The 24,429-nt window shown below is 40.9% G+C and overlaps 1 protein-coding gene across 1 annotated transcript; it reads left to right on the top strand.

The window, feature by feature from the left end:
• Window positions 1–19,053, top strand: cfap418 (cilia and flagella associated protein 418). The gene is made up of 7 exons (XM_052022927.1): window positions 1–223; window positions 3,051–3,153; window positions 4,650–4,705; window positions 14,443–14,508; window positions 16,734–16,829; window positions 17,861–17,996; window positions 18,415–19,053. The coding sequence occupies exons 1-7, from the start codon at window positions 90–92 to the stop codon at window positions 18,436–18,438; spliced, it is 615 nt and encodes a 204-aa protein (XP_051878887.1). The 5' UTR covers window positions 1–89; the 3' UTR covers window positions 18,439–19,053.
• The last annotated feature ends 5,376 nt before the right edge of the window (window positions 19,054–24,429 follow it).

Below are 24,429 nucleotides of genomic sequence, written 5' to 3'. Positions count from 1 at the left end.
CTTTGCCCGCCGTTGCGTGCGCGCCCCCGGGTCTTTGCCCGCCGTTGCGTGCGCGCCGCCGCGGGCTCCAGGCAACCGGCGAGGCTGCGATGGCGGACGATCTGGATCAGCTCCTGGACGAGGTGGAGCTGCGGTTCTGCAGCGGCGGCGGGTCGGCGCCGCGCCGTGAGCGGGCGGGCAGGACGGCCGGGGCCGGAGGCCCGGACACGGAGGTGAAAATCAGGTTAAATCCCCATCACTTGTCTCTCGGAGCGGCAGCGGCCTGGCCGCCCACCCGACTGGTCTGCAGGTGAAGGGGCAGCTGCAGGGCCCGCACTGGCGGGAGGGGCTCACCGGCCCGACCCGACCCAGCCCCACCCGGCCCAGCCCGGCAGCCGGCCCGTGGCTCACCGGCCCAGCCCCAGCCGTGCAGCCAGCCTGTGGTTCCCTAGCCCAGCCCGGCGAGCGGGGGCAGTATGTGCCCGGCCCAGCCCGGCGAGCGGGGGCAGTGTGTGCCCGGCCCAGCCTGGCCCAGCCCGGCGAGCGGGGGCAGTGTGTGCCCGGCCCAGCCCGGCCCAGCCCGGCGAGCGGGGGCAGTGTGTGCCCGGCCCAGCCCGGCCCAGCCCGGCGAGCGGGGGCAGTGTGTGCCCGGTCCGGCCCAGCCTGGCCCAGCCCGGCGAGCGGGGGCAGTGTGTGCCCGGTCCGGCCCGGCGAGCGGGGGCAGTGTGTGCCCGGCCCAGCCTGGCCCAGCCCGGCGAGCGGGGGCAGTGTGTGCCCGGCCCAGCCTGGCCCAGCCCGGCGAGCGGGGGCAGTGTGTGCCCGGCCCAGCCTGGCCCAGCCCGGCGAGCGGGGGCAGTGTGTGCCCGGCCCAGCCTGGCCCAGCCCGGCGAGCGGGGGCAGTGTGTGCCCGGCCCAGCCTGGCCCAGCCCGGCGAGCGGGGGCAGTGTGTGCTGAGCCCCTCGGTTCTGCGTGAAAGAATGAAGAGCTTGCGTTGATAAAGCAGCTTTTCTGGACCTCGGGATGCGCCAAAACGTTCTGTAGCCCAGGTACTTTTACTGGGGCATGAAGGGCATTATTTTACCGGGCAGGGGTGTGCCTTTCACTCAACAGGTACTCATTATGGATTAAAATCTACGTGTTTTCACACCTGCGCCCTCCCACCAGCATAATCCTGAGTAATTTTATACCCATTTATAAACTTGGTGGAATCGATCCAATCAACAGTGTAGGCTAAAGAGGGCATTGGCTCCAGTGTTTAAAGTCAGACAAGAGCAGAGTAGTGTAGTTGGCATTTGCAGTCTGGGATCAAGAAAGAGTGGAATCAAGCAGGGTTCTTACCATGATGTTGATTCATCACACACATTACATCTGTAATGTGGGCAGGGGGAGGGGCGATGGCAGTTATATTTAGAGGCATCATCATCATTATGCTCATACTGTACGGTAAAATGAGGTTCCAGAGAGCACATACTGATTGAAAGCCCTACCTCAGCACATACTGTTTGAAAGCCCTACCTCAGCACATACTGTTTGAAAGCCCTACCTCAGCACATACTGATTGAAAGCCCTACCTCAGCACATACTGATTGAAAGCCCTACCTCAGCACATACTAGTAGATTCATTTTTGAAGGATATTATACACCAAAGAGACGGGGATTCTTCAAGCTGTGGTAAGGAGAATCTTCTCTGTTCTTGCATTCCTGTACTGTTCCAATAATGGTTGATGTATGCTCGAGGACTAGCACTTCACCATTTTAGTTACAATATAACCATATATATAATATATCTATCAAGGTTCAACAGTTTCAAATAATCATTCAAGTATTCTGATTTAACCTCCTCCTAGACCACATTTTTTTTACATATCCATTCTCCTTTATCGTCTGCACCACCAGCCTTTTAGTTAGTTCATCTCTCCTGCCTGCCTTCCTACCACACGATAATGTTGTTCTTTCCTCTGCTCCCCTGCTTTATCATCTTAAAGTTTGTTGCATCTCTAACTTTTCAATTCTGATGAGGTCATTGACCTGAAACATTAACGTATGCCTCTTTTTTTTAGAGATGATGTTTCATCTTCTGGATTTCTAGTCCAATAACATAACTATTATGATACCACACCCCAAACAAGTTTTCACACCAGGGTGCTGTGATGAAGGATTACTGCATCAAAGCCACTGGGGCTAAAGGCCAGGAGGGAACTCCCCATTGGAGCATCAGCAGCACCGTATCCCCACCCCTAGGATGTGTTGGCTTTTCCTTTGGTGTATTTCCATACTTCCTCCTCCTCAGCCACCCAGCTGCAGACCACTAATTTTAAAAAGTGCTTTTCTGGTCATAAGATGAGGGAGTGAAGGGAATGTCTGGGAAAGGATGGAGACCAAGAGTGACCCAGTGACAAGGTGGTGATGACGGCAGAAAGAAGATGATTGTCGGTTCACAGCTGATCTCTCTGGGTGAGACCTAAATAGAAAAAGAAGAATGAGGACAAGAGAGAATGCAAAAAAATGCTGCAACATTGGGATGCAAAACACTACAGTTGCTGGAAACTTGAAATAAAAGAGAATTCTGGAAATATTAGGCAGATGAGTCACCAGAGGGAAAACTGAGTTAACATTACACCTAAATAGGGACATGTTCGGCACAGCTTTGTGGGCCGAAGGGCCTGAATTGTGCTGTGATTGTTCTGTGTTCTAAAATGTGACCTTTCATTAGAACTGGCTAAAGTGGGATGTGGTTATCTCTGAAAAAAATGCAATAGTGTTATCACCTTGACCATCATAGTAAATTTGCCATTTAACCACTGAAATTTCCTGTTGAGGCAAATTTTTGCATGATGGTTTCTTAATTTTTCTGACTGTGAGAAGGCATTCTTTGTCACCTAAAGAATATGAAAATTCCCATTTGCAAATGCTGACTATTTCTTGTGTCTTACATTTTGATTTCAAACTTTTGGCAGTTTTTAGATCTTCCTCACGTGTTGCTGTTAAATACTTGATGCTGAGATTTCATTATTCATACCTGTACTCATGTAGATTGGCTATACTTTAATATATTCTGTTCTGATTTTCAGTTCACCTTCAGTCCCATCAGATGAAACATTCAAAGAAGAAGATGACTTAAATGATCTTATTGAAGATATTTTTCATGATGATCCAAGTGTTTCAGACCTTTCTGTAAGTTGTATGAAATTTGTTTAATGTAAATTCATCTAAAACAAAATGTCCAGGAGAAGTTTAGATAACATTTTGTATGTATTTAAAGGAAGAGTTTTATACGATGATTTCTTGTTCATTTTAAAATTGTTGTACAATAGTTATTTTATAATCTAAATCTCCTCAATTTAAGATTAAGCATTTTGTTGATTTACACTATGGTTTCTTGTATTATTGGAGTAGTTATCTGCCTTCTGATTCCTGTCAGCTACTTTATATGTTGGGAGTGCACATCAAAAGATTTGAGTATTTGCTGAATGTGTTTTTCGAGTACGTGTTCTAGATTCTTGAGACTTCCTACTGGAACACAGCAACCAAAAAAAATCTTCTTAATGTATTCTGATCATACTGCCACTTAATTTCTGGCTTTGACTCAGAGTCAAACATAATGTGGGTTTGAGTAGATTCAATCAATTTCTGATGAATTTGGAACTACCATAGATGGCACATGCAAAATTCTTCAAACCACACCTAGTTCAGAGGCAGATTGGACACTTAACACAGTTTATATCTTTTATATTTGGTATTACATGGCACCCATTTTTATGGGAGCACAATAGGGTCGCAATGTAATAAAATACGAAGTGGCTTGCTGCCACTGAATTGCATGTGGATTTAATTTGCATGAGTTTATTTTTAGTTTAAAATAAATACTTGGCTGATTACCACCAACTAACATTCACATGAATGATGATTTTAAGTTAGATGAACGCATGGAGGGAAATATAAAACAAGTTTACACTGTTGAGTTTAGACGCAGATGGGCACTTGTGATGTATAATCTTTGGCACAATTTATATCAAGCAAAAAGCTTAGTTCTTTTTTGGGTATTGCATGTAATGAATAAACTGCTAACTGCGTTTCCATTTCTGTTATGTTGTTGCAAATTAGCATTAAACCAGTGGCTTAAGGGTTCAGTGACTGAGGTTTAATGTGTTGTCCTGAGGAAGGGTCATGCAGCAAAGTAAATTCACATTTAAACAGCATAACATAACAGATATAAAATATTCATTAAAAGGGCCTTGCGTAGAAGATCTTAGTAAAATTGCATGCAGGGTTGTGTTATGCAGCCATTTCCCCATAAGCATTCTGAAGAGAAATGAGTACAGCGACTTATTATTCAAGCTGGAGTTAATCCATTCATGAGAGCATAATGATTTTTGCACCATGTTGCACTTGATAGTTGCAACGTAAATAAATTCAAAACCCAATGTCTGTAGAGATCATATAGAAAAGAAATTTGCAGGTTGTCTTTCTACTGAATTCACAAAATTAAAGCAATGTGAAATACCAAATAATGCTGTTGCTGGTGGCATTAAAGGGATGTTTTCAGATGTTCTAGCTTAGACCCATTTTGTGTTTGTCAGATGCTGAATAAAAATGAAAAGAATGTTCAATTTTGATTTTTATTATTTCCATCAGTTGAAACATCACTCATTGCCTTATTTTGTTTTCAGAAGTCGAGCCCAAGAGCAGTAACAAATTGTGCGGGTCATAGGGCCAAAGGTAGAAAGTAAGTTTAAGGAATACATTCTTTATACGGTTTTGAAGTTGGCAACCATAGCTAGCAATAGCTACATTTTATTTGTTTAATTTTCATTGATACAGTTCTGTTCAGTATACAGGATGTTAAAAGTTAGAAATTGTTCAAACTGTTTATCTCAACCTGTTTTTTTTATATATTACTGGTCACTTTTTCTTCCCCTTTTTGTGCTAAATGGACTAAAATTCTATCTAAGAAAAATGTTTATACATACTTGCTGATAATTATATATTGGAAGTTTGGCCAGCACCTTGATCATTTTTCCACCCTTTAAATTGAATGATTAGAATATCTTGGTCTGCTAATGCCCAAATTCACAATATATGCACCTGATAGAGAAGGTATCCCACCAACAGTACTGTTACGGACTCAGTGAAAGTCCCTTTAAGATAGAGAGTGTGTGTGTATGTGTGTGTGAGGCGTGCTTACGTCAATAGAAGATAAAGGACGTAATGACGTTGTTGAAGAAGTCAGAAGAAGAAGAAAGAGAGAGAGAGAAGGGAGAGAGACACCAGCCTGCTTGTTTTCTCTATCGATGGATGAGAAACAATACCTGTGTTTACCACTGAAATCCATGTATGGAAGTTGGAAGTAATCCGGTGGAGTTCACTTTGTTGCTGACCTGTAGAAGGAAACAGGTATTTGTGTGTGGACGACCACGGTTCGGATGCTTTTCGGGGTGAGGAAGTCACTACCGAGTAAACACTGAAGTGTCGTTTGGGTTCCATCGTGGAACATTTGGATTTCGTATGTACTCTCTCTATGTTTTTCTACATCTACATCTTATCTTCAGACAACGGTGGTTGTTGAAGAAGCCCTTGCTCATGTTTCACCTTATGGCTTGCGGAACTGAACTTTAAGAACCATTCCGGAACTGGGAGTTTTGGACTTTGTCACACACACACACACGAAGAGTTTAGTTTTGGGGTTAACGTTCGAGGTTTAACATTCTTGAATTCTAACATACTAACATTTTTTTTAAACTTTTATTTTACGTATTATCATAAGTAGTGATTAATAAAATAGTTTTTAACACTGAATCATGCTCAGTGTGTTTCTTTTGTTGCTGGTTTGTGACAAAAATTGGGGGCTCGTCCGGGATCGTTCCCAAGGTTAACGAGATTCGTCCGGGATCCAATCCAAAGATTAACGAGTGTCGTCTGGGATTGTACCCCAGATTGACGAGATTTGTTCGAGATTCAATCCAAAGATTTTTGAGGGAGGTCTGATAAATTCTTTTTTAATTGGCTTGTGTGTGTGGAAACCAGCAGCAATGGATATTAAGGCATTTTTGGAGTCACCAACCCAAAAGGGATTGGAGGTGGCGAAAAAGGATGATCTGATAAAGATTGCTACAAGGCTAAACCTTACAGAAGTAAAGCAGTCTATGAGAAAGGCAGATATTCAGAGACTGATAGCTGGCCATTATGTGGAAAAGAAGGTGTTTGAGAAGGAAGTGTTAAAACAGTTTCCTGGCAGTGAAATAGAAATTTCTGAGGCACAGGTGCAGCTGGCAAAGATAGAGGCTGAACGAGAGCAAAATAAATTAGAAGCTGAACGAGAGCAAAAGAAATTAGAGGCCGAACAAAAGAAATTAGAGGCCGAACAAAAGATAACTCAGATGAAGATAGAGGCTGATCTAGCAATGAAGCAGATGGAGCTGGATAACGAGGAGAAAAAGAGGCAGCATGAGTTACAAATGAAGCGTAGGAGTTCGGAATCTGATTCTGATGATGGTTTTTCAGCCAGCAGGGAGGTTCGATTAGTCCCTCCGTTTGAAGAAGATCAGGTTGATCAGTATTTCCAACATTTTGAAAAGGTTGCTGTGAGTTCAAACTGGCCAAGGAAAGGATGGGCTCTTATGGTACAGAGTGTGATTAAAGGTAAAGCTCAAAAAGCTTATTCTGCTTTGTCTGTTGAGGATGCAGCTGATTATACCAAGGTAAAACAAGCTATTTTGAAGGCCTATGAATTGGTCCCTGAGGCTTATAGACAAAAATTCAGAGACTTGAGGAAATCTGCAGATCAGACTTGTATGGAATTTGCCAATGGAAAGAGAATATGTTTTGAACGATGGTGCCTGGCTAAAAATGTAGATGGGGATTATGATAAATTGACGGAATTGATACTAGTGGAAGACTTTAAAAGATGTGTTCCAGCTGAATTAACAACATATTTAAATGAAAAGGCAGTGGAAACTTTACAAGAAACTGCTAGGTTGGCAGATGATTATGCTTTAACCCATAAATCCAAATGGGGACAACCTAAAACCTTTCAAAAGAGTTACAAAGACAATCCAGGTAAACCGGAGATTAAATTGGGAGGTAATCAAAAAGGAAAAGATGAAAAGAAGCCAGGGCTGGAGAAACCTGTTGAGCGTACTTGTTATTACTGTAGGAAACCTGGCCACGTGATATCTAATTGTGCCCTTTTGAAGAAAAAGAAGGAAGCTGTGCCCAATGCTTGCTTTCAGGCAATTAAAAATCAAAAAGGTTTAGGAGATGCTGTTAAAGATCAGTCCTTGCAAGAGGGAAAAGCGGAAAAGTTGGAGGAGGTGAGAAAAGAATTCCGTTCGTATGTATCAGAGGGTTTTGTTTCACTGAATGATGAGTCACCCCAGGTGCCGGTGAAAATTCTTAGAGATACTGGGGCTAGTCAATCTCTCTTGCTGGACAGTGTTTTAAATTTTGGTGAAGAAAGTGACACTGGTGAAGTAAATCTAGTACGAGGTGTTACAGGTGAGACCATGTCTGTCCCTTTTCACAGGGTGATTTTAAAGTCAAAGTTCGTAGAAGGACCAGTCGAGATAGGGATAAGACCTAGTTTGCCAGTGGAAGGAGTTTCTTTGTTATTGGGAAATGACCTTGCAGATGGAGAAAGTGATCCTGTGGTACGGTTAACAACCAAACCAAGGATTGATGAGTCTGAGAATGATCAAGATGTTTACCCATCATGTGCGGTGACTCGAGCTAGAGCTAGAGAATTAGCCAAGACAGACAGTCCGATGCAGTCTGATGTAGTTCCTTGTGACAGTCCTAAACAGGAAGAAAATTTTGATGCCTTATCTGAGACTTTTCTGTCTTCACTGGAGGATCAACATCCTTATAGTGAGCCTGAATTTAAAGATTTGTCTTTGTCGAGGAAGGATTTTATGGTGGAACAGACAAAGGATCCTGAATTGACAGAATTGAAAGAAAAAGCTCTCTCATGTGAGGAGATTGAAAAAGTGCCAACTGGATACTATGTCAAAAATGGAGTGTTAATGAGGAAATGGAGACCTCCTCATGTTCCTGTTACTGAGGAATGGGAAGTTATTCATCAGGTTGTTGTTCCAAAAGTTTATAGGGATGAGATTTTAAACCTGGCCCATAGTATGCCTTTGGGTGGTCATTTTGGTGTGAATAAAACTGTAGGGAAGATCTTGAAACAATTCTATTGGCCTGGTTTGAGAAAAGATGTGGTGATGTTTTGTCGAACCTGCCACACATGTCAGATGGTAGGTAAACCAAATCAAAAACCCCCTGTGGCTCCTTTGAAACCAATTCCTGCTTTTGGTGAACCCTTTTCGAAGGTGATTGTGGACTGTGTTGGTCCATTACCAAAGTCTAAGACTGGAAATCAGTATTTGTTAACCATCATGTGTGCCACTTCTAGATTTCCAGAGGCAATACCCCTTAGAAATATTAAGGCCAAGACGGTGTCAAAGGCTCTTGTAAAATTTTTTACCTTGTTTGGTTTGCCAAAAGAAATCCAATCTGATCAAGGTAGTAATTTTATGTCAAAAATTTTTCAACAAATAGTCTATGAGCTGGGAGCAAAGCAGATTGTATCATCTGCATATCACCCAGAATCTCAAGGAGCTCTGGAGAGATTTCATTCTACTCTCAAAAATATGCTGAAGACTTATTGCTTTGAAAACACCAAGGATTGGGACGAAGGTATCCATTTACTTTTGTTTGCCGTTAGAGAATCGATCCAGGAGTCAATCGGATTTAGTCCGTTTGAGCTTGTGTTTGGACATCGGGTGAGAGGACCTTTGGAGTTGTTGAGAGAGCAATGGGTTAATGAGGAAGTTCACTTGAGTCTGTTGGACTATGTCCAAAAATTTAAAACTCGGTTGGAGAGAGTCTGCCAGCTAGCGAGAGAGAATTTGAAAACAAGCCAGATAAGAATGAAGACATCTTTTGATAGACGTGCTCGGCCTAGGACATTCGCAGTGGGGCAAAAGGTGTTGGTATTTTTCCCTAGCCAAAATAATCCCTTGCAAGCTCGTTTTTCTGGACCCTATGTTATTGAATCTCGAGTGACTGATCTAACATATATAATCAAAACACCAGATAGACGCAAGAAAACACAACTCTGTCATGTAAACATGCTAAAACCTTATTATGAGAGGGATTCAGTTGTGGCCTTGGTGGATGGTGTAAAGGTTGTTTCTAGAATGCCTGATGTTGATGTTGAGGAAGGCCAATTTAGACCAAATATTGTTCCATCGAAACTAAAAAACCAAAATATCCTAGAGAACCTTGAAACGAAGTTGGACCATTTACAAGTTTCACAAAAACAACAGATGAGAGAATTAATTTTAAAATTTAAAAATCTGTTCCCAGATGTTCCAAACAGAACATCGATAATTACCCATGATGTTGATGTTGGGGATGCAAAACCAATCAAACAACACCCATATCGAATGAATGTGGAAAAAAGTAAACTTGTTGATCAGGAAATAAAATACATGTTGGAAAATGATATTATTAGACATTCTAGTTCAAATTGGAGTTCGCCCTGTGTTATTGTACCTAAACCTGATGGAACTGTTAGATTTTGCACAGATTACAGGAAAGTGAATGCTGTAACAAAGTCAGATGCTTACCCTATTCCTAGGGTGGATGATTGCATAGACAGAGTGGGAAAGGCAAAATTTCTTACAAAGATTGACCTATTAAAAGGGTACTGGTGTGTTCCATTAACAGATAGAGGACGAGAGATTTCAGCCTTTGTAACCCCTTCTGGATTGTATGAATACAATGTTTTGCCATTTGGAATGAAAAATGCTCCGGCAACATTTCAAAGAATGATTAATTCAGTGATTCATGGGTTAAAACATACAGATGCCTACATTGACGACTTAGTGACTGGGAATGATACATGGGAGGATCACATCTCTGCGTTAGAAAGGTTGTTTGAAAGACTTTCCAAGGCTAACCTTACAGTTAACTTGGCTAAAAGTGAATTTGGCCATGCCACTGTAACGTATCTTGGTTATGTTGTAGGTCAAGGCAAGCAAGCTCCTGTTCAGGCAAAAGTTCAAGCAATATCTGAGTTCCCTATTCCCACAGGTACGAGGACTGTTAGAAGAATTTTGGGAATGGTTGGATATTATCGAAAATTTTGTAAAAATTTTGCTGATATTGCTCTTCCCCTAACTAATCTTCTGAAGAAGGGAGTAAAGTTTGTTTGGACAGATTCTTGTCAAGAAGCATTTAAGAAGCTGAAAGCCATTTTATGCTACCATCCTGTGCTCAAAACACCTGACTTTGAAAAGCCATTTTCATTAGCAGCAGATGCCAGTGATGAAGCTGCAGGAGCTGTGTTGTTGCAGAAGGATGACCTTGATGATATTGACCATCCTGTAGCTTACTTTTCAAAGAAATTTAATGAGCATCAAAAGAATTATTCCACCATAGAGAAAGAATTACTGTCGCTTGTTTTAGCCTTGCAACATTTCAGTGTATATGTTTGCACCGCTCAGAAACCATTGACTGTGTATACAGATCATAACCCATTGGTGTTTCTGAGCCGAGTCAAAAACAAAAACAGAAGGCTGTTAAACTGGAGTTTAATTTTGCAAGAGTTTGATCTCATGATAACTCACATTAAAGGCAAAGATAATGTGATTGCTGATTGTCTTTCCCGATGTTAAATGGGAAACATGTATCTGTACTAATCTGATAGTCTGTAGTTGTGTAGCATGATAATTATTAACATTACTAACTATGCGCGGTTAAAATTTTCTTAGGAAAATTTTTTTTTAGGTGGGAGGTGTTACGGACTCAGTGAAAGTCCCTTTAAGATAGAGAGTGTGTGTGTATGTGTGTGTGAGGCGTGCTTACGTCAATAGAAGATAAAGGACGTAATGACGTTGTTGAAGAAGTCAGAAGAAGAAGAAAGAGAGAGAGAGAAGGGAGAGAGACACCAGCCTGCTTGTTTTCTCTATCGATGGATGAGAAACAATACCTGTGTTTACCACTGAAATCCATGTATGGAAGTTGGAAGTAATCCGGTGGAGTTCACTTTGTTGCTGACCTGTAGAAGGAAACAGGTATTTGTGTGTGGACGACCACGGTTCGGATGCTTTTCGGGGTGAGGAAGTCACTACCGAGTAAACACTGAAGTGTCGTTTGGGTTCCATCGTGGAACATTTGGATTTCGTATGTACTCTCTCTATGTTTTTCTACATCTACATCTTATCTTCAGACAACGGTGGTTGTTGAAGAAGCCCTTGCTCATGTTTCACCTTATGGCTTGCGGAACTGAACTTTAAGAACCATTCCGGAACTGGGAGTTTTGGACTTTGTCACACACACACACACGAAGAGTTTAGTTTTGGGGTTAACGTTCGAGGTTTAACATTCTTGAATTCTAACATACTAACATTTTTTTTAAACTTTTATTTTACGTATTATCATAAGTAGTGATTAATAAAATAGTTTTTAACACTGAATCATGCTCAGTGTGTTTCTTTTGTTGCTGGTTTGTGACAGTACAACCACATCAAATATAAATCATAGGGAGGGAATATGTAACTGGCTTTTGCTTTGGCATATTTCCATACGACCTTCTCAACCATCCAGCTGTAAACCATGTTTCAGGTGGTGCTACAACTTATCAGATCAAAACATTGTCTGAATATGTTATTTCCGTCTCTTGTATACACACCCTAGCAGCTTTCTGGTACACAAGTATACATTTCAGAGGAGGACTGAATTTGATTATCTGTTCAGTTTGATGAATTCTTACAGGAGGTACTTGATTCCAAAACGCGTTGTAAAAGGGAAATCCAAACCACAAAGCCTCCTTAATCTTTGTATTTTGACTAAATGTTTACATTTCTGATTTGTCTATCCCCACGCCATTTAGTACATGAAAATAATCCTGAGTTACACCACTCCTGAAATCCTGTTTTCCTATATAGCTCCTGTATTGTTGGTCCCAAAGTAAACCACAATCATTGAATCTGCCCCACCCCCACTTGGTTTCCAAATTCTTGCCCGTTTACATTGAGATATCCCGTACCTAACACCTCCAGAAGTTTCATTTGTGGTAGCAGAGAATGTCACCCCCATTTTGTTTAATCCCTTATAAGTACAATATTACTATCCCATCGCTTCCCCCAGTGGACAGTCTGCTGATTCACAGTATCTGGTCAACACTGTGGATATCCTATCTGCAGTCTTTCTTCTTGTTCTCACAGATTTCAACTGTAGCATGCTTTCCGGATGGGATCAGCATCTGACTCTTATCTTCCGTCAGTTCCCCCTGCAGTACTGACGCAGTAGTATTCTTCCCTTCTCTGCACCTGTGCATTCCTCTGATATCTGACTGTACTCTGGAGAAAACTATCACCTGTGTTGGAGTATCTCAAACACGTACTCCAGAGCTGTAGTGTCTTAAGGCAGAGACATAAAAACGTGGCAATCCAAAGCAGTCTTTCTGTCCACAAATTCTGGAAGAATAGTAGAATACTAATGGAAATGTTTATGTCAGTAATTGAAAATAGATAAATATCTCATGCTTGACTTTCTTTTAGATATTTATATCAACTATATCATTAGCTCTTTTCTGACAACTAGAAAACAGTTTTGATAATGAGCCCATAATTTCTTACTTACCAGATATCTTACCTCACCTCAGGTTACTACTTCTGGAGCTGTCAGCAGTCTGTCACACTGGGTTACTTTGTTCCTCCTGCTTGTCTTAATCTGCCTCCGCTTTCCTTCCATTACCATTGCTGCTTAGTCTGTGAATTGCAGTGATACAAGCTAGGTTATCCATTACTTTTAAAGGAAGCATATTACTTTGTTTAAGGTAAGCATCACAAAATGAAAATCAAAGGTGGCATCTGCCAGAAATCTGAAATAAAAACAAAAAATGCTGGAAACACTCATGTCGGGCAGGATCTGTGGAAAGAGAAACAGTTAATGTTTCAGATCAAAGATCCTTCTTCAAAACATCAGAAAATAAGTTTGTACTATATTGTTACCTGCTGCGAGCAAGTGCCAGTGGCAGTGAGTGGAAAGAAAGAGGTAGAAGGGAAAGCACTTAAAGTTGATTTTAAAAATGAAAGGCAAGCTTTTATTTCGGAACCAGACTAATGATGGGATGTCTGCACCCAAGCATTAACTGTATTTGTTCTCCCACTATATCCCCAAGACCTTTGCCTCTTTTGACAATAGCAGTTTTCCATGTTTTTTCTTTTACCTTCCTTCTTACAGCTGTGACACATGTTGTAACCCCCAATTTTAATATAGGAGTCCTTGTGAGTGGCAGTTGGATGAGTGTTAAACTATTCCATATTCCTGTCCATTTTAAGATTTTACAAACCTAAATGAAGCCATGTCTGTAATAAAACACTAAAGGGGGTCTAATTAACATTCAAAAGTGCTTAAGAACATAAGAAAAAGCAGGAGTAAGCCAGTCAACACCACCAGCCTGTTCTGCTATTCTGTAAAATCCCTCACCATACTTTTTCTAGTTTAAATGCCTGGCAATCTCCACCTTGAATATATTCAATGACTCCACCTTCACGGTTCTCTGGACTGGAGAATTCCAAAGGTTCACGACCCTCTGAGATAGAAGGTTCCTACTCCTCTCTATCTGAAATGGCCAAGTCCTTATTCTGAAATTACGCCCCCTAGATCTAAATAACTGCACTGGGGAAAATTTCCTCAGAATCTGATATACTTGAATAAGATCTCATTCTCATTCTTCTTTGCTCCAATGAGTATAGGTCCAACCTGCTCAATTTTTCTTCATTCATTAATCCCTTTATCCCAGGAGTCAACCTAACGATCCTCTCCTGCACTGCCTCCAATGCATGTACATCTTTCATAAATGTGGGATCAATATTGTACACAGTACTCCAGCTGTGGTTTCTTCCCAGTGCACTGTAGAGATGCATCAAAATCTGACAAGTTTTATCCCCCTTATCTCATGAAATAAAAGCCGACATACCATCAGCTTTCTTAACTATTTGCTATATCTGCTTGCTACCTTTCATTGAAAATCAAAAAAAAACTGCAGATGCTGGAAATCTAAAATAAAAACAGAAAATGCTGGAAATACTCAGCAGGTAAGGCTTCACCTAGTTCCTCAACCCTACTTTAAACACACACATATTGTCCTATAAGTCTAAACCCATGGCCTCTTCATTGCTCTTTACCATTCTCAACCAGGATATTGATATGCCTGTTTGTTGGGTGGAAGACAGACCCAAAATTATAAAAGAGGACTAGACATTTAGATGCAAGTTCTGGCCCTGTAGGGCCCTTTGTCCAATATTGGTCTCCTTGTCCTCTCCGGTAATATTAATTAGGGCCTCATTTTTACGTTGTGCCCTATCACTTACTTTCCTAACATCATTTCCATTTGTGTCCTGATGTTACTTCTGTATGTTTTTATTTGACCACTGGTTGCTTTATCTTTAGGTGTTGTCCAGTTTACCTTGGTGGTAGTTCTGCACCCCTCGGATTGGGAACAAACACTTCTCACAGGTAGCTCATTTTCATATTTCTTTTATTAACCCATAATTTAATCCAACAAGACAGAAAATTTTGAGGGAGAGAGAAATAATATGATGCATCATCTTGTCCTGGCACATTTTAATATATAAGAAAAACAATTTATATATAGAAACATAGAAAACCTACAGCACAATTCAGGCCCTTCGCCCACAAAGCTGTGTCAAACATGTTCCTACCTTAGAAATTACTAGGCTTACCCATAGCCCTCTATTCTTCTAAGCTCCATGTACCTATCCAAAAGTCTCTTAAAGACCCTATCGTATCCGCCTCCACCACCGTTACCAGCAGCCCATTTCATGCACTCACCACTCTGAGTAAAAAAAAACTTACCCCTGACATCTCCTCTGTACCTACTCCCCAGCACCTTAAACCTGTGTCCTCTTGTGGCAACCATTTCAGCCCTGGGAAAAAGCCTCTGACTATCCACACAATCAATGCCTCTCATCATCTTATACACCTCTATCAGGTCGCCCCCATCCTGCGTTGCTCCAAGGAGAAAAGGCCGAGTTCCCTCAACCTGTTTTCATAAGGCATGCTCCGCATTCCAGGCAGCATCCTTGTAAATCTCCTCTGCACCCTCTGTATGGCTTCCACATCCTTCCTGTAGTGAGGTGACCAGAACTGAGCACAGTACTCCAAGTGGGGTCTGATCAGGGTCCTATATAGCTGCAACATTAACTCTCGGCTCCTAAATTCAATTCCACGATTGATGAAGAACAATACGCCATATGCCTTCTTAACCAGAGTCAACCTTTGCAGCTGCTTTGAGCGCCCTATGGATTCGGACCCCAAGATCCCTCTGATCCTCCACACTGCCGAGAGTCCTACCATTAATACTATATCTGTATCTATACCAATCTAGGCAAAAAACTAACTTACCAAATTAGGATAATATTGACCTGTTCCTCACACCCAGGATAGATCCAGTGGTTGTTTTTTCTCGTAAAGGCTGCTGAAGTTCTCATTTTTTCTGTTAGTATTTTCTTATACTTGTCCCAGCTCAGTGTAGAAAATTCTTCGTATCAGACCTGTTAATTATATTTTAATGCTCTTGTGGGTCTAGTTATTGCCTGATGATGCCATTGTCCAGGGCAAACATTTGGAGTGTAGTTTAGCTATTCTGCCACCCTTTGACCCAATTCTGTTAACTCTGGTGCAAGTGCAGAAGTACATTACCCAAGTCAATTCAACTCTCCTTCTGGGCTTAAAGCCTGTACGTTTATTTCATAAATAATAGCATTTATATTTCTGCAACTTTGAATGTCACTCGCTCTTAACGTCAGTCTGAGCTGCACACATAGAACACAGCCTTCTGTCAATGCACTACACCTATTGGAATATCAAAGTAAATTGTGTCGTCAAGCCTTGGAACAGAGCTTGAACAATCATGCTTCTTCCTAACCTCAGCTGATGCTAAGAGCTATTTACCCAAATTTTATTCCCGATGGGCAGGATTGTGGACGTTTAGAACATTGCACCTTATTGTCTACCTGCAATGCACTTCCCTGTAGCTGTGACACTTTACTCTGTACTCTTACTGTTTTTACCTGTACTACCTCAATGCACTCTCTACTAACTCAATGTATCTGCACAGTGTAATGAATAGACCGGTACGAATGGTTTGCAAGACAAATTTTTCACTGTCCCTCAGTACAAGTGACAATAATAAACCAATACCAATACCATTGTTTACAATTGTGGAACCACCTGAATTCCCCATGTTTCTACTAAAATTCAGTGTTATTGCCTGTGCAGTAAAATCTGATCATTGTCACTAAGAGAAGGGTATTATGCCCCTTCTTTGTGATAGTTACTGTTTTAATAACATGGTCGATGCAGTTTTTCTCCCAGATGAAGGCATTGCTGGTCCCTTGCTCAGTTGATTTCAGATCTAAGTAATGCTGTAAGAGGAAGTGAGTAGTGCTGGCCACACACCTAAAGAAATCAGTGAGTGAGGCACCATTGAAAGAGGTTCTCTCACAATTCTTGGGCAGATGTTGAGCCACAAAAGAATTTCCATGAAATAACTGAGTCTTTCTTAATAGAAAAGTTAAATCTAATAACTTGTACAAAGTGGATGTCAGAATAGTCAGATAGACTAATGTTAAATATTATTTGTGGAATTCCGTTGTGGTTGATTATAATTACTTTGTTTGAACAGTGTATTTTATAAAGACTTCATTTTTTATTTCCAGAACATGTGACCAGCTGCGCTGTACTACGTGTGACTTCAGGGTAATAACACTTGATGATTACGAATGGAACAAGACATGTGACTACTTTTTTTTCAGGTATGTTTGAACATATGCAGATGTACATCTGACAATCCAGTGTGGAATTAAGAACTTCCAGCCAAGGTCTTGTCTTGTATAATTTTCTTAGCAGTTTTATTTTGCTTTTATATACATCATAAAATCATAGTGAGGCTAATGGCACTCTTCATTTTTTTTTACAAATGACAAAGCAACTTCATGTGGCATTTACATAATTAAACTCATTTTCTGGAGCACATTTTCAGCAACTTGCCTTGCAACTTTTGTTTTAAGAAATGATGTTCCATTGTTTCTTGTTCAATGTTTAACCTCCCTCAATTACATCACTGTTCTGTCATTAAGATCATGGAATTAAGTTCAATATTAGCTTCACTTTTTGCGGTGTCTTTGTGTCCCTTGATTCTCTCATGCCCAAAAATCTATACTGATCCCTGTCTTGCAAATAAATATTTGACTGAGGGTGCACAGCCATTTGGGGAAGAATATTCCAAAGATTCAAAGTGAATAAATTTCTGTTCACACCAGTCCTTGATGGCTAACCCCCTACCATGAGACTATGAATTCCCAGTTCGAGATTCCCCAGCCTGAGGAAACGCGAGTACTCTGAAAATTTTATACATTTTCAGTGATCATTTGTTTAGACACGTTCAACTCAGTCTCTGCTCATTGGCTGCCATCTCTTACCAAGTGTCAATCCAGTGGCACTTCTTTGCATCCTCTCTGAGACAACCTGTGTGGCAGCTTACCAAATGTTGTATGAAAGTCCAAAAGTACTAAATCAATGGGTTCCTCCTTTGTGTGGTTTTCTAGTAACATTCTCATAAAAGATACAAGAAATTTTATAAACACATTCCATTTCATGCAGTAGTTATGCAAAATTATACTGGGAAAATCTAACAAGGCTCAAATGTGAGTGTTGGCTGATTTAATCATTGCCGCTAGTGACTCTAGAAAAACTGTGGATAAAATTGACAGAATAATAAACTTGTGGTCAATAAATCAGTTAGATTCATGCATGCATGTGCCATTTTTTTTACTTTCACCAACAGAAACAACATGCCTGACTTAAATAAACTGAAAACAAAGGCGCTCAGTAAGAGAGGTGCACGAGCATACGCCTGCCAGTGCAGCTGGAGATCCATCCAGAACTTGACTGATCTCAGGGAAGAGCAACAACTTCGATGGGTGTGTGGCAAACATTAAGAGTGATGTATGTTGGTCCTGTCCATTCTCCATTAGACTGGTATTGTGGAGGCTATTCCAATGTATTACCTGCAGTAATACGACATTTACAGAATTTTATTAAATGCAAGGTGAGCTGCAGCAATTTAAGTAGAAAGGTCAGATGTTCAGGAAAATAAAGCTGGCCATGGAGTTCCTGTAATGAATGGCTTGTTGACTGGATAGAGCCAAACTGAACTGTTCAATATAAATTTTCAAGTGAAAACATATTCATTGTTAGTTCCGATATATTTGGCCATGCATAACTAGAAGTTAATGTGTGACGTGCCACAAAATGAAAAGTGGAGTGACAAAGTGCAAGGTGAAAATAATCTTCAGTTAACCAGAAAACATCATTTTGCTTTGAACCCCTTTACTGCAGAGCGTATTGACAAGTTTTTACTGACGTCGAGTTCACCTTCAATGATGGAGCATTACGGGAGTACCTTCACCACAAGGACTACAACAGTTTAAGCCAGTGGCGCACCGTCACTTTTTCAAGTGCAATTAGGGATGAGCAATGGGGTGGACAACTTCTCTGCAGCATCAGAGCTCGATTTATTCATATGGATTGGATTTGCTGAATGTTATACAGTCATAAAAATGATGAAAAATTGTAGTCAAACCCAGATGTGCATTTGTAATTTTGGGGGATTGTTCAAATTGGCAATTTTAAGCTTACGGAAATGGAAGTGTTCCACAGAGGAAGAGAAAACGGTTTTAAGCTCACCATTCTTCAGTCAGGAAGCAATTTATTGAGTTTATTAAATTATCTAAATTGGAATTTCTAGCATCAAAATTCTTATACACTGGATAAAGGAACGTGGGCGTTCCATTTTATGTTATGGTTTGTAGAACTTGTTTAATAGTTTGGCACTTTTAGGTATATTTCTTTCTATAAGTAGTATTTGGTCAAATATGTAAATAAAGTTGAAGTAACTGCTGTTGTGATTTTTTTTCTATGTAGTTGATATCATTATCAGGCTTCATTACTGAGCTCTCTGCAAATTATTACTCGTTCTTAAAGATTTATCCATAGTGACAGTTTTCAGCTTTGTTGAAACTCTAATATATTTTGCATTAATAAATTTGTGTATTGTTCCTTTTGTTCAATGGTTGGAGCTGGTGAATCTTGCCATTTACCTTCCTGTTTCACCAATTTCCACTTCAAGTTGGATTTAAAAAAAACTTTAAAATGCATTGTCAATCTTTACAGGAATTTTCTGACAGGTTTAATTTCTGGAGTAATCCAGTCTAGAATCTTACTTTTGGTAATGCTGCATTCAATTTAACTTGCAAATCTGGGATATAAAATCTTCCAAGAAATGATACACGTAGCACAAAAAAAATGCTTTCAAGATGCAACAATTTGCAGTGTTGCAACAATGGTGCTGAATTGAGTAGACCTGGTTCTCTTGACCATCTTCATATTTAACACATAAATGTGAAACGTCTCAAATTTTGTGTTGGTAGCAAAAATTCCGTCTTAAATGTCCTCATTGGCAAGTTTGTATGGAAATTAGTCATTTAGCTTGGAATACAACATACCTTCGTTAGCAAAATTCATAAGTGGAAAATGTGGAAAGGACATGTTGTGATCAAATTAATCAGCTTCCATATATGTTTAGCAGTTTGTTGCTGATTGATTAAATAGTTTTAATATCCAGCTTCTGTGAAGTATGCCAACAAATATTAATTTATCTTTCATATGAAGATCAACTGGCATACATTAATTCTTTAAAGTACTCCAATGAATAGGTTAAACATGATTTCCCTTTCACAAAACCACGTCAACTTTAGCTGATTGCCTTGATTTAAAAATAGGTTCTAACATTTTCCCAATGATAGATATTAAGTTAACTGGCCTGTAGTTTCTTGCTTTCAGCTTTTTTGCATATAAGAGTTATATTTGCTATTTTCAAATTTAATGGAACATCCCCAAAACATAGGGAATTTTGGAAAATTAAAAAGAATACATCACTATCTCACTCACCACTTTTAAGACCCTAGGATGAAGTCCATTAGGATGCGGAGACTTGTCCACTTGTCAGTTCCAGCAATTTGCTCAAAGTTCCTTCCTTCCAGTTCCCAATTTACAGCCGTTTCTGGGATGCTAATTGTATATTCCGTAGTGAAGACTGATATAAAATACTTAATTTATCTGCTATCTCCATGTTTCCCATTATTCCCTAGATTCAGTTTCTACAGGAACAAAAGTCACATTATTAGATCTTTCTTGTATAAATATGGAAACATTTATATTTCTGGATAGCTTTATATCATACTCTTTTTTTTCCATTAATCTTTTAGGCATTCATTTTTGTATATATGTATTATATATACAAAAGCCTTAACAGCTGAAAGCACAGTTGTTAACAATGGAGGAAATAAATTTGTGGATAAATGAGGAAACAGCATTGAAGAAACGTGAGTAGGGACAACATTGAAGAAACGTGGGTAGGGGTGGAGACAGTTACAGAGGACAGTCTCTTAGAGGAATTTGAAAATGAAGGTTTTCCTATGAAGGTGATGCCTGATTGGACACCAGTGCAGATTGAATTTAGGGCATGGGCAGCAGATGTTTGGATGATCCCAAGTTTATGGAGGATGTGAATTGGAAGCACGAGCAGGAACATAGTCGTTTTCGATGATCTCTACACTGACGCTGACCAGAGGCATTGATGGGCACTCTAATTTCTACGCTGGGATAAGACATTTATAGTTGGTACCCTTGGCAGTTTGTTGCAATTGATGCTGCTTTTGCCCTAAAAGAGGGAGGAAAGAATTTTCAGTGACAGTGCTATCATGGTTGAATAGCTGCACTGGCTGTGAGGTGTGAATGTGAAGGTGTGGTGGGGCATTTGAACCCAGATTCCATCCCTGGTTGATGGTGACATTTGGGTCATGAGTGATGGGGTTTGTAAACTGGTGGTGCATGCATTTCAGGATGTATTCACTGCCCTGCACCATACATGTGAGGTTATTAAACTTCTTGTGTTACTGTGGCCAGGTCCTTGGTGCTGTATCTTTTATATTCAATTCCACAACCATCTCCTTTTGCTGCTGCTTCAGCCACAAAATAATCCCTGATTCGGTGAGCTGCTTCAATCAGCACATGCTTGTTTTAACTTGTGCACGTCCATTACAAAATTCAGCCCATGGTTAAACACTAAGTGTGTTTCATGTCACCTGGATGCTGAAATTATAATAATGAGCAAGAATCAAGAGTTTTGTTCACAGTCTACACTGGATCAAATAGGTGAAGCTTAAACTTTATTATTCCTGGATAAATTTTCCAGGAATTTGCTCCCATGCCATTAATTGACATTGCGCTTTCTTTGAAACAACTAAATCCTGAAAATGACCTGCTGCAGATAGTTATGTTGCTGTCCTGTCTCATCACACACCCGCTCACTGCCCCATCCGAATGCCACATGTGCCATCGTGGAGTCAGAAATATACTGCTATCAGGAGGGCAATGTCACCGTATAAGCCTGTTCTGTCAGTGCCAACACCTAATACAGTTCCCGGGCACCAGTACTCATTCACATCATCACACTCCTTTCTGAGCTGTACAATTCTACAACTTAATGAATAAATAAGCCCTACCAAGTCAGCACCGAACATCAAACTCCCATTTACACTAACCTGTGTGAGTCCCATCGTTTTACTTTTCTACATTCTCATGAACTCCACCCAGATTCTACCACTCACCTACACTCTTGGCAATTTACAGAGCGACCGACCCATGTCTTTGGCATGTGGGAGGAAACCAGAGCATCCAGAAGAAACCCACACGGTCTCAGAGTGGACATGTAAACAGTCTAAACTGTTCTTGTAACTATTAGAATACCTCAGTCAAAATCTCAACAAATGTTATTTCCTAAAAGAAAATTACCCTGAAGTTTTCCATCAGCTGGCTAACATAGTATTATCTCAAGCTTCTCATGAGATACTCATTTAATACACCCACATCATCACTTATATTTTTAGTGTTAAAGACCATAGGTACAGAATTAGGCCATTTGGCCCATTGAGTCTGGTCTGCTATTCGATCATGGCTGATTTATTTTTTTCCTTCTCAACCCCATCCTCCTGCCTTCTCCCCGTAACGTTTGACACCCTTACTAATCAAGAACCTATCAACCTCTGCTTTAAATACACCCAGTGACTTGGCCTCCACAGCCGTCTGTGGCAATGAATTCCACAGATTCACCACCCTCTGGCTGAAGAAATTCCTTTTCATCTCTGTTCTAAAGGAACGTCCTTCTACTGAGGCTGTGCCCTCTGGTCTTAGACTCTCCCACCACTGGAAACGTCCTCCCCACGTCCACTCTATCCAGCCCTTTCAATATTCAGTAGGTTTCAATGAGATCTCCCCTCATCCTTTTAGACTCCAGTGAGTACAGGCCCAGAGCCATCAAATGCTCCTCATACGTTAACCCTTTCATCCCCAGGATAATTCTTGTAAACCTCCTCTGAACCCTCTCCAATGCCAGCACATCCTTCCTTAGATATGGGACTCAAAACTGCTCACAATACTCCAAATGTGGTCTGACCTTCACCTTATAAAGCCTCAGCATTACATCCTTGCTTTTATATTCTAGTCCTCTCAAAATGACATTGCATTTGGCTTCCTTAGTACCAACTCAACCTGCACTAGGACTCCCAAGTCCCTTTGCATCTCCGATTTCTGAATTCTCTCCCAATTTAGAAAATAGTCTATGCCTTTATTCCTGCTAACAAAGTGCATGACTGTACACTTCTCTACACTGTATTCAATCTGCCACTTCTTTGTCCATTCTCCCAACCCGTCCAAGTCCTTCGACAGACTCCCTGCCAGGGACACGAACTTGGCCACAAAGCCATCAATTCCGTCATCCAGATCATTAACATATGACATGAAAAGTAGCAGACCCAACACTGACCCCTGCTGAACACCACTAGACACCGGCAGCCAACCAGAAAAGGCCCCCTTTATTCCCACTCTTTGCCTTCTGCCAGTCAGCCAATCTTCTATCCATACTGGTACCTTTCCTGTAATACCATGGGCTCCTATCTTGTTTAGCAGCCTCATTTGTGGCACCTTGTTGAAGGCCTTCTGAAAATCCAAGTAAACAACATCCACTGGCTCTCCTTTGTCTATCCTGCTTGGTAATTTCTTGAAGAATTCAAACAGATTTGTCAGGCAAGATCTCCCCTTAAGGAACCAGCCTATTTTATCATGTGCTTCCAAGTACCTCGAAACCTCATCCTTAGTAATGGACTTTAACATCTTACAAACCATTGAAGTCAGTCTAACCAGCCTATAATTTCCTGTCTTTTGTTTCCCTCCCTTCTTAAAGAGTGGGGTGACATTTTCAATTCTCCAGTCCTCTGGAACCATTCCTGACTCTAGTGATTCTTGAAAGATCACCACTAATGCCTCCACAACCTCTTCAGCTACCTCTTTCAGAACCCTGGGGTGTAGCCCCTGCAGTCCCTGTCACACATCTGCCTTCAGACCTTTCAGCTTCCCAAGCACCTTCTCCATAGTAATAGCGACTACACTCACTTCTGTCCCCTGACTCTCTCAAATTTCTGGCACATTGCTGGTGTCTTCCACAGTGAAGACTGACGCAAAATATTTATTCAGTTCATCCACCATTTCTTTGTTCCCCACTACGACCTCTCCAGCATCATTTTCCAGTGGTCCGATGTCCACTCTTGCCTCTCTTTTACCTTTTAGATATTTGAAAAAACTTTTGGTATCCTCTTTTATATTATTGGCTCGCTTATCTTCATATTTCATCCTTTCTCCCCTTATTGCTTTTTTAGTTGCCTTCTGTTGATTGTTAAAAGCTTCCCAATCCTCCAGCTTCCCACTAATTTTTACAATATTGTATGCCCTCTCTTTTGCTTTTATGCTGTCTTTGACTTCCCTTGTCAGCCTCATCCTCCCTTTAGAATGCTGCTTATTCATTGGGAATTATTAATCATGGCTATCCTTAGAGCTGATGTAGAGGATATAACCATAGAGTCATAGAGCAATACAGCACGGATACAGGCCCTTCGGCCCAACGAGTCCATGCTGGCCACAGTGCCCACCCAGCTAGTCCTGGGGAAAAGACTGTTACCACCCATCTTATCTATGCCTTTACATTTCTATAAGGTCGCCCCTCGTTCTCCTACATCCCAAGGAATAATGACCCAGCCTGGCCAACCTCTCCCTATAACTCAGGCCCTCGAGTCCTGGCAACATCCTCCTAAATCTTCTCTGCGCTCTCTCCAGTTTAACCACGTCTTTCCTATAACAGGGTGACCAAAACAGTACACAGTGCTCCAAGTGCGGCCTCACCAACGACTTATACAACTGCAACATAATGTCCCAACTCCTGTACTCAGTGCCCTGACTGAT

The sequence above is a fragment of the Pristis pectinata genome, chromosome 9 (assembly GCF_009764475.1).
Source record: "Pristis pectinata isolate sPriPec2 chromosome 9, sPriPec2.1.pri, whole genome shotgun sequence".
Lineage (NCBI taxonomy): Eukaryota > Metazoa > Chordata > Chondrichthyes > Rhinopristiformes > Pristidae > Pristis > Pristis pectinata.
This window is presented reverse-complemented; position numbering and strand designations above follow the sequence as displayed.

What these genes read in the sequence shown, in the direction of transcription:
- cfap418 (XM_052022927.1), top strand. Translation starts at nt 90, where the DNA reads ATGGCGGACGATCTGGATCAGCTCCTGGACGAGGTGGAGCTGCGGTTC. An exon ending in CAAGTGTTTCAGACCTTTCT is followed by an intron (nt 3,154 to 4,649) that starts GTAAGTTGTATG and finishes TTTTGTTTTCAG; the next exon opens with AAGTCGAGCCCAAGAGCAGT. An exon ending in TGTGACTACTTTTTTTTCAG is followed by an intron (nt 16,830 to 17,860) that starts GTATGTTTGAAC and finishes TTTCACCAACAG; the next exon opens with AAACAACATGCCTGACTTAA.